The sequence below is a fragment of the Ciconia boyciana genome, chromosome 11 (genome assembly GCF_034638445.1).
Source record: "Ciconia boyciana chromosome 11, ASM3463844v1, whole genome shotgun sequence".
NCBI classification, from domain to species: Eukaryota; Metazoa; Chordata; class Aves; order Ciconiiformes; family Ciconiidae; genus Ciconia; species Ciconia boyciana.
The window spans coordinates 4,482,130-4,497,058 of NC_132944.1; the positions used below are offsets into that span (position 1 = coordinate 4,482,130).

At 59.9% G+C, this 14,929-nt stretch overlaps 2 protein-coding genes across 4 annotated transcripts in view; both read right to left on the reverse strand.

Annotated features, from left to right (window-relative positions):
* Window positions 1-21: 21 nt before the first annotated feature.
* On the reverse strand, window positions 22-4,145 carry NICN1 (nicolin 1, tubulin polyglutamylase complex subunit). Its single transcript, XM_072875658.1, has 6 exons — window positions 3,943-4,145; window positions 3,192-3,365; window positions 2,689-2,802; window positions 2,156-2,227; window positions 694-798; window positions 22-544 (listed from the first exon to the last, which is right to left on the reverse strand). The coding sequence occupies exons 1-6, from the start codon at window positions 4,111-4,113 to the stop codon at window positions 503-505; spliced, it is 678 nt and encodes a 225-aa protein (XP_072731759.1). The 5' UTR covers window positions 4,114-4,145; the 3' UTR covers window positions 22-502.
* A 1,440-nt stretch (window positions 4,146-5,585) lies between these two features.
* The window catches only part of DAG1 (dystroglycan 1), a 53,814-nt gene continuing 44,470 nt past the window's right edge, over window positions 5,586-14,929 (reverse strand). For all 3 annotated transcript variants that reach the window (XM_072875745.1, XM_072875747.1, XM_072875748.1), the window contains exon 3: window positions 5,586-8,503. In XM_072875745.1, the coding sequence (XP_072731846.1) occupies window positions 6,095-8,503 (2,409 nt within the window). In that variant the 3' untranslated portion in view covers window positions 5,586-6,094. The remainder of the gene's footprint in view (window positions 8,504-14,929) is intronic.

Below are 14,929 nucleotides of genomic sequence, written 5' to 3' on the forward strand. Positions count from 1 at the left end.
GACAGGCAGGCACAGGCAGGACCAAGGTAGCAGCTTTTAGTCGTGACCGAGGCTCTCCCCGCCGCCCCCCGGCACCTCCGCGGCCCCCCGAGCGCGGTGGGCGCCAGCCCCGCACCCCCTTGTCTGCGGGAGCCTCGTCCTGCGGGCAGCGCAGGCAGGGCCGGGCAGCGCAGGCAGGGCCGGGGCCGCTCCCCGGGGCGGAGGCAGGGTGGGGGAGCCGGGCGCTGCCCGCGGCAGGGAGCAGCAGCACGGGCCGTGCCGGGAGCGGAGCCACGGCAGCTGGAGGGCACCGGGGTGGGAGAGGCTCTCGGGGGACTCGGGGGCGGCAGCGCCGCCCACCACGGCCAGCCGGCACGGGAGGAGCCGGGGAAGGGGCGCGGGGGGGGGCCCGGAAACCCCCCAGGGCCGCAGGGACACAGGCCGACGTGGGAGCGCAGGAGTCCGTCGCTTGGGCCCTGGGAGTGCGGAGGAGCCAGCCCCCTCCCGCCAGCACCGGCGGGGCTCACGTGTAGGAAAGCAGGTTGATATCATAGCAGCCATCCACCTGGAAGAGAGCAACCGTCGGTCCCCGCGCTGCCGGGACACCCCACCCCAAACCCCCACCCCATCCCGCCGGGAACAGCCCCCTCCGGGGGGGCTCTCCCAGCAATGCGGCGAGGCCGCAGGCCCCGTGAGCAGGGTGGCAGGACTCACGTCGAAGCGCCCGATGCGGGCAGCTGCCTGGCGAGCCCGGATCACCTCTGTCAGCACCCACATTTGCTGGACCTCCGTCGACACCTTCTCTGGGTCGGGGAGCTCCTGAAAGAAGCGGGCACAATGCTGTGGAGCGGGGATGGCCCAGATGGGCTGGATTGCCCCGGGCTCGGGCAGCGGTGTGGCCGCATGGCTGTGCCGCCTGGAGAGCCGGGCACTATCGCGATGGTGCCCACGCTCCCGACCTGCCGGTGGTTTCCCAACACAGGGTGAGCAGGGCCCCACTCTAGGAAAACAGTCAGCTGGGGTGACCCTGAGCCCCGGCACCAACAGCCCATCTCTGCTGGCAGGCGTCCAGGGCGAGGACAGAAAGCAGATCGCTGGCTAATGATTAAAAACCTAATCGCACAGTCCAGAGTTTCCCAACAGCCTCCTTCCGCGGTGCTGCCCGGGCCTGGCGACAGAAACCCCGCTGCAGGCGCCGGTTCCCCCCCGCAGACCTTTAGCCAGGCGGGACGCGCAGGCTCAGCAGCAGCTCTCCAGGCCGGGGCAAAGCTCAGCGCCGCTTCTCCCCTGCCCGGCCCTGCCTGCGGCACCGGGCTGCTGGTGGGTGCCTCGTGGTGATGCTGGCAACAGCCAAGCCCAGAGCAACCCCCGGCATCTCCCCCAGACCACCCCTTGCCAAGGGTGACGTGATCCAAGCGATCAGCAAGGGACCGAGGTGCCTTCCCCAGCCTGCCGGCCAGCCGGGAGCGGACCAGAGCTCCCACACCTGCCAGGGCTGGCAGAAGCCTTGCTGCCGCTGCAGCGACGTGAGCTCCGTAGCACCGAAGCCCGGCGGCAGAACTGCCCCAGAGGCGCTGGGGCGCATGGCACCGCTCCTGGCCCAGCCTGCTCCTACAAGCAATGCCAGTGGCTGACTCAGGAGGTTTCCGTGGGCGAGCCAGCTGCCCGCCCCTGCCATGCTCTGCCCGGACTTTGCTCACCAAAGGCCACCGGCCAGGCAGATGTGGCTCACAAGCTGTAAACATGTGCCGTGGCTGTGACCTCCCTCTGCCCACGTGCCGCCCCGGCTGGGCAACGCGCTCCCCAGGGCGCACCCTCTGCAGAGCACCGGGGACCAGCCAGGCTACCCCGTCCCTGCACATCCTGCCAGCCGGCTGAGCGGTGCTGCGCACCCACCGCTCCCACAGGGACGTTCCTGTCCCCAGACTAGAGGGCAGGTAGACTTAAGTGTCACCTCAAATCACACGTCCCCACAGAGGTATTTTTCTTCTGAATGCTGCAAACTACTTCCAGCACAAGGCGAGGCATTTCAGGGCTCCACAGCTATTCCCGGTGGGAGCCTGGAGCCGATGGGGCTGGGATGGGGCTGGCAGCCTCACAACTGACGTTCGTGCCCATGGCCGGCACCCAACTCAGGTCCCTCCTTCCCCGTAATACCTCAGCAGGGACTACTCACCCCGTGCAGGCTGGCTGGCTGCTCCGGAGGGGTCAGCTGGGAGAGCCAGGAGGGGAAATCCTTCTGGGGGCTCTGAAATAGATCCAGAGGGTCAGACAAGGGGTGTCCCCGGTCCCACCTCCATCCCTCACACCATGCAGCGTGCTGCGGTTTGGAGCCCACCTGTATTTATATTGGTATGGGTATAAGTATCGCTTTACCATTATTAAAGGGAATCTTGCGTTTAGTGTGGGTGTTTGCAACCTGTAATTTGTCGCAGCAACCTCCAGCTACGTCCCGCTGCTCAAACATCCACCTCCAAAACGGGCAGGGCTGGGGCTGGCTGGAGCAGTCCGTCCCCTGGCCTCCAGCGCACCAGGGGACCCCAAGCACCCCCGCAAAGGACAAGGACTTGGACCCACACCCCTGTGTCCTCTGGAGGGAGCCTGAAGCCCCCGGAGCTGCGGGGAGCAATGCCAGGCTCAGGGCTGGGGATGGCGGCCTGGATCCCCTGCCTGCACCTGGCAGGGAGGGCAGCACCGGCACCTCCTCACCTTCTGTCCAGGGGGGAAAATCTGCAGCTCCTCGATGGTGAAGTGGAGCCAGACCGGGGAGGGCTGCCGCAGGATGAACCGCACCGCCGTCACCTGGTCCATGTCACACAGCATCTGAAGGGGCAAGGACGGGGGGAGCCGTCACCGCCGGGGGTACAGCAGGGGCTGGCCACGCGCCAGGGCAGCTTTTGGGATTTGCTCCAAAAAAAACCCAACCCACCCCAGACGGAAGGAGCCCGAGGGAAATGTCACCTCGTGGCGGCTGCCTGGGCCGAGCAGGGCACGGGCAGGGGCACAGGCAGGGCCGGCACGGGGACCCCCGCTGCTGAGAAGGGCTGGCAGGGGCAGGAGAGGCCCCGCAGGGCCGGGCTGCCGCTGCCGTGGGGGCACGGTGGGGCATCAGCACAGGGCCCCGGGGACCGGCAGCCGTCCCTGGGGGTGGGCAAAGAGGGGTGACCCCAGCGGCGCGGGTGACGCCACGGCCTCCGTCCGGCCATGCCGACCTGGTGGCGGCGGAGGGAGAAGTAGTCCTGGGAGCCCTCCTCGGTGTGCGGGCAGGGCATCAGGCAGTAGTCCCGCAGGCAGGTCACCCAGCGGCGGGAGCCGGTGGGCCCGGGGCGCTGCACCCGCACACTCAGGAAGGCCGTGTAGAAGTTCCTGAAGACGATCTCCTGCACCTGCGGGACCGGCGGCCTCAGCCGCCGCATCGCACCCGCACCGGCATCCCCGCCATACCGGCACCAGCATCCCCCCCCATACCACCACCCGCACCGGCATCCCCGCCATACCGGCACCAGCATCCCCCCCCATACCACCACCCGCACCGGCATCCCCGCCATACCGGCACTGGCACCGGCACTGGCATATCCCCCCCCATATCGGTACCAGCACTGGCCTCCCTCCTCCCCATACCGGGACCGGCACCGGCACCGGCATTCCCCACACTGGGATGGGCACTGCATCCCTCCCCCATACCGGCACCGGGACCGCCCCCAGCACCCCGCCCCACACCGGTACGGGCGCTGCCCCTGGCAATACCCCGGCACCGGCATCTCCCCGACACCCCCGCCCCCGCCATCACCCCCGCCCGGTACCGCCCCCAGCGCCCCTCCCCACACCGGGACCGTTGCCGCCCCCGGCATCCCCTCCCGCCCCGGCACCGGCGCCGCCCCGGCATCCTCCCCCCTCCCACCCCGTTCCGGGGCGGCCCCGGCACCCCCCGCCCCAGGCCGGGCCGGGCCGGGCCGCACTCACGTCGGCGGCGGCGCCGCGCGGAAAGCGGAGGTCGATGACGGCGACGCCGGGCCGCGCCGGCTCGGCCCCCCCGCCCAGCTGGAGCGCGGCGGCGGGGCGGGGGGCGCAGGGCAGCGGGGAGCGGCCCGGCCCGGCGGGCGGCCCCGGCCCCGGCCCCGCCGCTCCCGACATGGCGGCGCAGCGCGGCCGCCCCTCCTGGGCGGGGCCGGGCCGGGCCGCGCGCGCTGGCGTCACGCGCCGCGCCGGCCGGAAGCGGGAAGCCGCTCCCGCCGCCAGAGGGCGCCCGCTGCCGCCGCCCCGCGGCGGGGCCGGGCCCGTGAGGGGGCGCGGGCGGCGGCGGCAGAGGCAGGGCTGTAGCAAAGCACACGGTTTATTGACTCGGTACGGTTCTTTACACAGCGCGGAAGCCGCCCCCGCGGCGCTGACACTCCCTCACGGCCGGCGCGGAGGGGCCCGGGGAGAGCCCCCCCGCCGGCGCGGGCAGCGCGGGCACCCACCCAGCCGCTCGCCCGGCCGCGGCAGCGCGCCAGCCCCTGAGGGAGGGGTGGGCATGGCTGCATGTGCGCCGGGACACCCCCCCCACCCCCCCGCACAGGGGTTATTTCTCCTCCCCCCAAACGCACCCCGAAGAACGCTCAGGGAAAACACAACGTAAATCCATGCTTACAATGATTTAGCACGAAGGAGAGAAAAATAATCTCTAGAAAGTGAAGGCAGAGGCAGCTGAGGGGCAGGAGGCGGCCGGGGGCGGCCCCGCGGCTCAGACAAGCTCGGCCTGCGCAGGGCAGCGGGTCCCAGGGAGCTGGTACTAGGAAGCTAAGCTCGTACAAACTGCTGGCAGCGGTACACCGGTTTTTAAGTCATTTTTTAATAAAACAATTTGAGGCTGTATCAAAAATTTAGTAAAAAATTAGCTTTGAGAGTTCACTGATTTTTTTTTTTTTACTCTTAACTATTCCTGGCGCCTTTTTTTTTCCTTGTTTTCCTTTTTTAATTTTTTTTTTTTATTTTTTTAACTTTTTATCTTTTCCAACAGCATCCGGGAGCAGAGCAGCCGGGAGGAGGCGTGCAGCCCGGAGCTGGGCCCGGCGAGGCCATTCCAGCACGGCTCTCAAGGAGGAGTCGAGGCAAAGAGACAGCACCGTGCTCTAGAGAAAACACCCCACCGTCGCCAAAACACCTCACGGGGAGGGGGTTTTGCTTAAAAAAGACCACCCTGGACCCGGTGCTCGCCAGGCAGCGGAGAAGCCGTCGCAGCGCGGGGCCCAGCTCGCCCTCCCACGAGCCCCCCCCGGCACAGCACTGCACCCCGAGGTGCAGGCAGCTGCCCCCATGCTTCGCCATGGGTACCCCAAGCCAGTCTGACTCAACTGATGACTATTTTATGATGCGTGAGAAAAATAGGATATCTTTGATTTAAAAAAAAATAGTAATAAAAGAATCAAACCCCGAACCAAGAAGCCAATCTCCCCGAGGAGGAGGAGGAGGAGGAGGAGGAGGAGGCTGGCTGTCCTTGAGGGCCCCCCCTAACCAGCCCCTAATCGCCCTTGGAGCTCGCCTGCAGCACAGCACTGCCCTCCCCTCCCCAAAACTACACACCTCCGTTTAGGTAAACAGCAGATTAAATGTAAAAACTTAAAACATCGACTTCAGAAAGTCCCTTGAATTTAATTATTTTTAGGCTACCTTTCATGTTACGTCCTGTAGCTAGACACACGTGAATAGAAAAAACAGTACAGTTAGTGTTAAAGGCAAACAGCGGAGACCCAGAGTGCTACCCCAGTGCTGCCTGCTCCTCCCGTCCCGTCCCGTCCCGACCCGTCCCAACCCATCCCGTCCCGTCCCGTCCCCCCTCCCTGCCCGCCGGCCTGGCCCCGGCCCCAGCCCCGGCCAGAAGCCCAGTCGCCGGGAGGGCGTGTTTGAGCCGAGAATTTTTTCTATGAATAAAATAAAACCAAAGCTTGTTAGGCAAAAATAAAACAAGTGTCCCCCCGCGTCCCGCGAGCGCTCCGGTGCGGCGGGCGCAGCCGGGGAGGGCCTGCTGGGGAGCGGGCTGGGGTTTCGGGTTCCCGGCTGGCGAGGGGGCTGCCGGCCCACAGACAGCACCGGTGTGGAGCTGGAGGCCCCTTCTCCCCCGAGAGCCTCCCGTTCGTTAAGGGGGGACGTAGGGCGGCGGGGACCTGTACGGGGTCATGTTCTTCGGGCGGGAGCCTTTCCCCTCCATGGGTGCGGTGAAGGGAGGGGGAGGCTGGTAGGGCGGCGCGTTGGGGTCCTCATCCCGCAGCGGCGTGTACTCCCCGATGGTGTCCTGGTTGAGCGGCGTGGTCTCCGGCATGCTCTGGTTGGGGTACTCCGGGGGCGGGAGCGGGGCTTTCTCCTCCTGGAGGATGAGGGGCATGCTGGAGGATGGCGGAGGCTTGGAGTCGTCCAGCTCGTCGGCAAAGATGATGGGCACGCCTTTCTTTATGAAGGTGGCCTGGTCTTCGATGGTCAGCTTCCCTTTCCTCTTCTTGCGGTAGCAGATCATGGCGATGATGCCGGCCACGAGGAGGATGGCGGCCACCACCACAGCGGGGATGACGGTGTGCAGGTACACGTCGTCCTCGCTGCTCTTCTCGGGGTCTTTGCCTGCTGCCACCGTTGGCGTCGCCTCGGAGATCACCCTTCCGTCCTTCGTCACGGGGATGAACTGGATGTGCCTGCAGCTGCCGGAGCCAACCACCGACACATTCAGAGGCTTGAACTCAGGCTGCAAGACGTTGGAGAAAGCCGGGCTCGGCCTGCCGGAGTCATCCGCAATTTTTTTGCTTAAAGTCCGGATCTGCTCCCGGGGGCAGGGCTCCAGGGGCAGCGTGTTGTTCGTCCACTCCACTACGATGGAGCCTTTGGCGATGTCCTGCACCGTGATGGTGCTGCTGTTCCTGTCGCCAAACGCCAAAGCCAGCTTCTTCACCAGCATGATCTTCTTATTGATGTCGTTCACCACCGCGTTGTGGTCCCCTTCCAGCCTGGCCTTGAACTTCACCGGAGACTTGTCCCCGTGCGGGCGTTTGTGGACGTGGATTTCGAAAGCATCCACAGCAAAAAGCCCGCCTTTGTCGGTCGCATACATGAAGTACTCGTGCTTCCCAACGTGGTTGTGGTCCGGCATGCCGTACATGAGCTGGCTGGTGCTGTTGAACTGCACCCACGAGTTCTCCTCTATCATCTGCTGCTCCTTCAGCTTCAAGGTCAGCTGCAGTTTGTCAGTGGTGGTGTCTTCCTTGTCGTAGAAGGTATCTGACGGTATTTTAACCTCGAAGTAGGTGCCCTCCCACGCGTCGACCCTGTCGATATGGTTCGTCAGCTTGGGTGGCTCATTTGGCTCCCAGGGCCGGGGAATCCCGCTAGCTGTGGTGCGTACACGGGTCGGCGGGGAGGCCGTTGTCAGCTTGGAGATGGGGGATCTGGTCGTGCTGGGAGGCTTCGTCGGACGGGGCGTTTTGGGTCTTCGAGTAGGCCTTCGCGTCGTTGCCGTGGAGGAATCTGTCGTGGATGGCGTGGCTGGCTTCAGCGTGGAGACTCTTGGTTTCTTGGTGGTAGTTGTGGGCGGTGTGATCACTGCCGTGGGCTCTACGTACCCGGGCATCGTGGGGCGAATTGGCACGGAGGCTGTGCCAGTGCCTTCTGCTACCCTGGTTGGCTGGATCGGTCCCAGAGTGGGTGTCTGGACGATGGGGCCCCTCGTTCTGATGGTGACCGTGGGCTTCCTCGGCAGCGGTATGGGCTCCCGGACAGGAGGTGCCGTCGTCTCTGTGGGAGGCGCGATGGCGGGTGACGTCGGGGTGGGGACGATCCTGGTTGGGGGTTCTTGTGCGGCAGTGGTGGGCGGCCCGATGGCAGTCAAAGGTGTAGGGGTGGCGTTGATCTGCCGCCGCATCCTCTTTGGGAGGTGAGGTTTCTTGTTAGCAATGTGCCAGCCAACAACAGGGTAGCCAAGGCGGGCAGACATGGTTCCTTCCTTAGCTGGAGCCTCCACCTTGCTGATGTTGGGGACGCTGTTTTGGCTCAGAGAACATCCCAGTTTCCATGAGAGTAAGGCCCCATTTTCCACCACCTTCTTTGCATTTCCCGGTCCAGCCATGAAGGCCGACATGTCAAAGAGTCTGTTATTTACAACAGGAACCAACTTCATGTTATGAAGTTCCACCTCCGAGAAGCTTCTCATTCTGTTTAAGAGTTCAATCCTCTGCTTTGGTGTCATTTTTGTTAAGTCGGCATCCAAAATGACAGTCAGGATAGTGACCGGCTCTTCCGAGCCGCACACGAACGGCGCTGCGTCACCTGTTTCTTGGACGGCCACTCGCACCGACTGAGGCTCGTTGTGGTCTTCTTGGTGGACCTCAACGGAGAAGACGTTTGCGGTCTGCGGCACATAGCTCCCGTTCGGAAAGGGCTGCAGTGTGGTCACCGAGATGTAGTGGACGCCCTTGTCTGTGTCAAGGGGCAGCCCTTCCAGGGAGCTGCTCTCCGTGTTCCAGTGTAACCAAGAAGGCAAGGAGTCCTTCCCAGCTTCGGAGATCTACCAAATAAGAGAGAGAAGAAGGTGCTTTTAGAAGTACAGCATTAGGACAGGTTCTAGCAGCAATAACGCTTAATTTAAAGGATTAAAGAAAAAAATCTGAAGCGTAACAACTGGGGAAGGAACATCCTGTCAAGAGCAGGACAGCCTGTGTCTGCTTCTCTGCACGTGGCAAGGACGAGCTCTGCAGGGCACACTGGTCCCAAAGGGCTGAAGTTGCCACGGGAGGTCATCAAGTCCTGCAGAGGTCCCTCGCCCGCAGGCACCAGCTCTCTAGCACTTGCTGTGCAACTACTAAGCACAAGTGATTCATTTTCTCTGAGGGCAGAAGGGGAGTTCAAGTCACAGGGACAGCTACGAAGCTTAGGGCCAAGTTATGTGATACAGCAGAGCTGATCCGACGACTGCCCTCCTCCCGCTCCCTCTTCTTCCTCTCCCATCCCTGCCGTCTCGCTCCTTTCCTCACCTGATCACACCCTGCAAGCCCATTGCTCCAGCAGCTCAGCAGAACATAGGTTTTCTCTGTTAACTTTCTGCTTCGTCCCGCTGCCCCCAGCAGCCAGGCCGAGCCGGAGGGGTCAGAAGCTGGCAAACCATGGCTCGCAGTCCCCTGCCCGGCTGGAGCACACCAGCAATCAACAAGCAGCAGCAAATCCCGAGAGCTACGCAGCCGCTTAAAACACAGCGTCCTCCTGCACTGCCAGAGGAACGGCAAGCTGGGGACGAAGGAGGGAAGCAAACCTGACATCTGCTCAGCACTGCACTGTGATGGCCGGCACGGGCTGGCAGGGACACAGTCCACAGGCTGGGGCACTGCTGGACATCACACAGGACGGCACACCGGCCTGGCTTTATACTCAGAGTTAGCTTAAAATGAAGGATTTCACTTTCATATAATAATTTGCTTCTGCAGACCAGAAACAACAGGCGGCTTTGGCCCAGCCCGCAGGCACCTCCAGACTACAACGCACTATTTACTACCTCTTTTAGGTCAACAGCAACACTTTTTTTTTTTTACATGACTTGTGGCGCAGATTAGCGAAGCACAGTCCAAGAGCACAAGCCTCCCCTTCAAAGCGTGCAATCCAACAGCAGGAGCGATGTATGCAATGATGGCATTTCCATATGCTCCAGAGGAGGGAGCTGGCGGTAACCACACCAGCTGCCTCCGCTTCCCAGCTTCCTCATTTGTGCCTTTCCGAGCCCACCCTCCTCTTCCAGCCTCGGGTCCCCTTCCCAGCCAGCCCAGGTCCGGAACCTTCAGGTGCCCTGGCCATTTTGCTCTTGCAGAGACGACGCCGGTTCTCCCCACCCCGGGCGGGGGAAAGCCACGCGAGTCGGAGCCCCGGGCACTCCTGCCTCCCACCCCAGGCCGTAGCCGAGGGTGGACACGAACCCCCCAAGCCCCCTGTTCCCAGCAGCTGACATCCGTCTGTCTGCGCTACAGCCGCTCGCCAACCACGAAGCACAGCGGAGCTGCTCGGGCTGCACGGTGGAAGGGGTGACGCTGCCAGCTCAGCGGGCTGTGACATTTCCTGGGGCTGTAGGTACCCCACGGCGAGTAACCTCAGCTTCGCCATCCGCCTGGGCTCAGAGGCGTTTGGAAAGTGCCCCGGCTGGGCTTTCCAGAGCTCACCACAAGGTATCTCCCCCCACACCCAGAGGAAACAGGACGCTTTGGGGCCCACGGAGACAGATTTAGCAGCCTGGTCGAGGCTCTGGGCTTGCAGCAGTCCAATGCAGAGCCACGCTCCAGCTCTCCTCCTGCAAGGGTGCTTTGGTTACTCTGCAATTCTGTAAAGCTCATACATATTTCATAATTTATCCAAACGCAAAGCTTGGGGAGGAGCTTTGCAAGGAAATCTGCCTGGCAGGAGTGCCGCCGTGTCCGGCAGCAGGCACAGAAATGGGGCTGGACTTGCCAGACCTGCCTAACCGCAGGCCCTGCTGGGGAAAGCCCCTGGGAGAGACGGAGGAAGAGCGATGGCGGTGCCGCAGGGCTGGGCACGCTGCGAGTCCTGGGTGCCTCTCCCACCTGCTCCCCCCCCCCCCCCGCTGCAGGCAGGATTAGGCAGCCACTGAAAGGCAGGGCAGCAGGGCTCGCAGACTCCCCCCCTGCTGTGGGTTTTGGCACACTGAAGGGTCTGGACGCGCAGCTCCGCAGGGGTAACGTAGGACCCGAAAGGCTTTTGGCGAGAGCAGCCCGAGAGCTTTTGTGCAAGAGCCGCAGAGGGTTTCGGCCATGACCATAGGGGCAACACTCTCGCTCCTCTCCTCTGCAAAGGATCAGCCCCGCTTTTGGCCAGCCTGGACAAGCTGGAGAACACATCACGAGACACACACTGGGTACAGTTTATACAGCAGAGTTTAAAGCTGTTAGCACAGCTTTTGGTTAACTCCTCAGCAGCAATGTATGAGAGCAGGAAATTAAGATTCCTGCTTACACCAGACAGAGAAAGCCGCCCCACGGGCCATACGCCCTGATGTATCCCACTCAAAGCGAGGTGCTGAGATGTGAACATCCTTCCACTCAGCTTCGCTCTTTACCCACATGTCTGGCAGAAAACAGCGGGTTTTGGCAGCGCTACTGCTGCGTGCACCCTCTCCCCCACCGCAGCAAGAACAGGAGCTGCCTTTACCCCAGCTGGCCCGAAGGAAAAGCAGCCCTTCACCTGAGACAGGCACAGGGGAACAAAGGACCAAATTGTCCTTCCTTGGCATCTCTTCTGCCAAGAGAGGACAAAGGCAGGGTCGGATCCTGCCCAGCCAGAACCAGCGCTGACCTGCACTTGTGTTCCTTCTTTAAAAAAAGTGTAATTTCATTGCACCCTCTAAAAACTGAGATGCCAGGACAGGGCCCAGTGCAATACAGCATTTACATTAGCAGGAGCTGGGTGGTGCCACTCTTTATCCCCTTGTGCCAAAGTCAGCCGCTAACCTGCCCATGGGAAGGAGAAAGGGCAGGGCACACGTTAAGAACAGAAACATAAGGAGCCAGGACAAAGCCACAGCGTTATTGAGGCTTACACGATCTACAAGAATAAAAACTTTAATATTGAGTGGTTACATGCACACTGAATGTGCAATTTCAGGCTACATTTGGAACAAATCTTCCCCTTCTGTGCACTCTGCAAAAGCCCTTAATTACAGGATCACACACTCCATACAGAGCTTTCCTGTGAGCCGGGGGTTTCTACTGCTCCCTCCTCCCCAGGCACGGCGCATGACTTGGGACAACTTGTTCCAGCAGGGATGCGATGGCTGCAAAACATTTATAAACCCACTTAAACTTGATTTAAAAAGAGCTGAGCTAGTTCAGCTGTATTCAACCTGCGAGACGTGGACTGTTTCTAAGGCTTCTGCAAGAGGCGATTCAGAAAAATCAAATTTATGTGTATTACGCATATGAAACCCATGAAGATGCCTGTGCCTCCCCTGGGAAGTCTTTAGGAAGGCAACAAGTCTTCAATGCCACGGCTCTGCTTTAAACACAGCTACCGCCCTGGCAGCAAAATTCATCCATGTTCATGTGACGAAGGAAGAGCCCCGCAAGATTAGAGTAGATAATCAAAGCAGTTATTGGGCTGAATAAAAATACTTGTTCCTAAATGAACGCTAACCAGCAGAGCCCTTGGCGTGGGCCTGTGCTGGTCACGGTCGCTGCTGTGTTCATGGTGGCATGAAAGTGGGAGCAGGGAGCCCTGGACTCTGTTCCTGCAATGTTTCCTTCAAATATTGCTTCAAAGGGTATTTGTTAAGGCTATCCATAGTTAATGATTTGGGATCTCTAGTTTTCATGTAAAAAGTTTTCCGGTTTTCTACGTATGCAATAAATATCAGCCTTAAGTCCTGCCATTTCCCTCAAGGGATCTGGTTTCAAAATAACTCTTCCGTTGCTCAAGAAAAAAAAGGCTGCCTTTGTTTTTCCATTATTTGAGATAATTGTAAATGAATGCTTATCGGGTAAAGATTACACAAGCCTGGCAGTGTACTGAAGACCATTAAAAAATTAGCCATGTTCGCGATTTTAAACACACACAGTGGTCTGGCTGGCTTTGAAGACCTTGTTCGCAAAGTCCTTTCAGATATACATGGCCTGTTATTTTTAGGCCAGACAAGAACAGTCAGCTCATGAGAGAAGATAGCTCAGTTTGATTTGTTTTTTTAAACTTAGATCTTAAAGCCCTGTAGACAAGACAAAGATAAGCAAAGGAGCAGCAAGCACAACTGCTGCCTGTGAGGGAATTCAGGCAAAAACCACATTTTTGCCTGCAAGAGTGCCCTCTAATCCTCCAAGTATTTAGTCCTCCTCCTCCCAATGAATCCTCCAAAATGGAGACAGGTACTGTACGATCCTGAAATAGGTCTCTCTGGCATACCACTATGAAATCCTCCCAGCCCTGGAGCTGTCAGAGGGGCTGGCCCCAGCCTATGCTGCCAGACCTTCCCGTGGGCAGCAGCAGCAGCAGCAGCAGGGACTCGGCTCCTTCCTGCACCCTTTCAAATCAGTCCAAAAAAATTCCTGACTGCTTTTGGGCAGGGGTGAGCATGGATGCTCCTGCAGCTCTGCCAGATCTCCCACCACCCCTTTCTCCTCCCTGTGTCCAGCTGTTCCTGAGAGACAGACCCCGTGCCAGGGATTTCATTTGGATTATAATTACTGATGACAATTTACTGTACGACAGACTCCTCGTCTGGGTTGCTCCTTCAGCATTACCCTAACACACAGGGCCAATAATGAAAAATACCCTGGCTGAGCCCTGTCTACATCTGAGCAGAAGGCAAGCTGAACTGTGCTCAACTGACTGACCTAACCGGTGTTAAACCAAGTCTGCAGCGCTCAGGCTTCTGCAAGCAATTAACGAGCAGGCAGGGGAAAGAAAATGGAAAGGAAGACAATTCAAATGCAAATATAGCTGCAGAGGAAGAGTCAAACCTAAGATGAAGCTTGGGCTTAGGCAAACAGCTTAACCCCCTGCTAATGCAGCAGCACGGAGCAGTTTTGTCAGCAGAAGCAACAGGCGGTCTCAGCCCCAAACCAGATACGTGGGCAGGCAGATTTCGGGCTGCCTCGTCCCGCACGGGCCAGACAAGTGGTTTCACATCCACCCCAGCACTGCTGGAACCACAGGCACTGCAACGATCCGTGGTGCTGGCACAGCCAACCTGGAGGCAAGAGAAACAATGAGAATGTGGGGCTACAGACTCCGAGTCAGGGGATCAAGTCCTCTTTTGGGAGGCAGGCTCTGCCCGTGGGTCCATCAGGTACGTTCCTCTTCTTCACCGACACGAAGACGGAGCCAGTGACTGCAGGCATGGGGCGTGCACTCAGCGAAGGCCTCCGGGCAGCACGGCCCCGGGCAGGTCCTGCAGCAGCAGAGGCTGCTGCACTGGGTCAGGGAACGTGATGGCTCAGGGCGGGAAGCTGGACAGCCCTCAGACCACAACAGCCACTTGTCTTTGGCCCCAAGGAACAGCCCTGACAGGGAGGCTTGCCAGGAGATGATGCGAGAAGGAGCCTCCAATCTTAGATCCCGCTTCCTTTCCTCAAATACAGCAGAACTGCAAACTAGGACATCAGACAAGGCACAGAATACAGTGGCAAAAGGAGGATGGGCACCTCTTGGAGCCTTCTGCTCGCCAGGCACAGCAACGGTGCCACTGCACAATGCTGCACTATGGGAAAGCTCAGTCTGAAGGAAGGAAAGTTGCATTTACTTGGCACAGCGAGTGGGGAGGGATCGCAGCACATGCACTTCCCTGCAGAGGGGACTGCGATACCTGCCAGAGCTTTTGCATACCCTCGGCAGACAGAGCAGCTCATGGACAAAAACAAGCTGCTCCAGAATATTTCATGCAGATACATCTGCCCCTGAAAGTCTAAAAACAGCCCAGAGACTTCACTGATTCTCAGAAGTACGTCAGCCTCAGTGACCCGAGTCTTCATTACCAGCAGGAGCTCACCACCTCTGTTCAGAGACCGAAAGCTATATGGGAACAGCCAGTAATTGGTGCTTCCTTTGTGCACAGGGTAGGTCAGGATGGCTACGCTAATCCTGCATTTCGGCTGGTCCCAGCAGAAGCCCTGCAAAGCTCTTCCTGCATGTCTCCACTGAAGCTGTTGCCTTAGAAAAATCAAACCTTTCAGCTCGGAAAGCTGAGCTGAGGGAGAACAAGGCTGCAGAGGCTCTATCACAGGTCCTGGCCCTCGACTTCCAAGTTCAAACTTCAGTCCCTGAAGGACCAGGCGGCAAAGCTACTTCGAGTAGCTGCTCTACTTTTACGTGCTCATGAAAACCCAGACGAGAAGTTGATGTGTCTGCTGCTAATCTGCATTTTCCAGCCATTAAAACAGGCAAGCGAAGCCTCACGCACAGAAAGCAAGCCCCCTCCTTTGCGGATGCAAGCACAGGGCTGCGCGGACGC